Here is a 1,375-nt window from a genome sequence, read left to right as displayed (position 1 = left end):
GGGTTTGAACCGCCAGCCTTCTGGTTAGCAGTCAAGTGCCTTAGCCACTATGCTACCAGAGCCCCCGTCAAGTGCCTTAGGTGTTGTTATTACTTTGGCATGGACTTCAGGCATTTTGAAAGTCACTTTTGGACTGAGGGTAAAAGTATTAAATAATTCTCACTTATTCAACAGACAACTCCCAAGTTCAGTCTGAGAAAATCCAGCAGTTTTCACGATGATCATTCACTCTGTCGAATCCATGAGAAAGAGGTAGGATTGAGATGTTTCTGCGGTATCTGATTGTTAACACAATTGTTAAATTGTTGCATAATGTGAGTTTTCAGGGCCCAGTTACAATGATTAAGGTAAGCAGGAGCTGTGTGTTTTTTAATGCCTGTCTCCTATGTTACATGTCCCAAGACATGTAACACTAGATGAGGATCTCCTGAGAGGCTGTCCCCGATGGTCATTTCCTGCCATCAGGAGCTAGGGGAAATGGCAGTTTCTAAGAGACAGTATCTTTGACCTCATTGAATGCTTCCATTTTTCCGTTATTTCAACTTATTTGTACTATTTTCACTATTACTATTAAACTGATCTACTAAATTAAGCTATGCTATAGCTGACACATGATACAATCACCTACCCTTTTTTGGTCATTTGAAAGTAGAATTATTAAAGAGGTAGTATTGTGTATTGGTTAAGGACATAAGCTATGGAGTCAGGAACAAAAAACTAAACCAAACCTGTTGCTGACAAGTTGATTTCTCATAGCTATGATAATTCATAGCAACCTTATAGGGCAGAGTACAACTGCCCCATAGGGTTTCTGAGGCTACAATCTTTATAGAAGCATACTGCCCTCTCTTTCATGTGGAGGAGTTAGTGAGTTCAAACTGCTGGCCTTGGTTAGCAGCCAAGAGTTTAACTACTCACCACCAGGCCTTCTGGGACTCACGCATACCTGGGTTTAAATCTAGACTCTTTCATTAGCTGTGTGAAAATAGTCACATACTTAATCTCTCTGAGTCTCAGTTTCCACATCTAAGTTGAAGGATGCCTTCTTTGCAGGATTGTTTTGAGGATTTGTGACATGTAAGCAATTGTATGCTTTGGATATGGTTGTCATTAAACAAATGTTAATTGGCTTTTTTTAAAAATATATTCTTGTAAATTTAATAATCATTACTATTTCCATTCTTGCTTATGACACCAAGGTAGCAATTTGGTCCATATGTGTGGTGTGATGGTAACTATTAGATTGTGTTGTTGTTGTTATTTGCCGTCGAGTCGGCCCTGACTCATAGCGACCCCTCCTCGGGTTTCCGAGGCAGTATCACTACGGAAGTAGGATTGCCCAACCTTCCTTCTGAGGAGCGGCTGGTGGGTTTGA

The 1,375-nt window shown here is 40.4% G+C and overlaps 1 protein-coding gene across 1 annotated transcript in view; it reads left to right on the top strand.

The window, feature by feature from the left end:
• The window catches only part of CEP112 (centrosomal protein 112), a 600,502-nt gene that overhangs the window by 77,257 nt on the left and 521,870 nt on the right, over positions 1 to 1,375 (top strand). The window contains exon 8 of the mRNA XM_042783552.1: positions 175 to 252. Coding sequence (XP_042639486.1) covers positions 175 to 252 — 78 coding nt within the window. The remainder of the gene's footprint in view (positions 1 to 174; positions 253 to 1,375) is intronic.

Source organism: Orycteropus afer, unplaced genomic scaffold, assembly GCF_000298275.1.
Source record: "Orycteropus afer afer isolate SDZICR_OR568_19922 unplaced genomic scaffold, OryAfe1.0 scaffold00018, whole genome shotgun sequence".
Classification (NCBI taxonomy): Eukaryota; Metazoa; Chordata; class Mammalia; order Tubulidentata; family Orycteropodidae; genus Orycteropus; species Orycteropus afer.
Note: the sequence above shows the minus strand (reverse complement) of the source record. Positions and strands in the feature narration are given on the sequence as shown.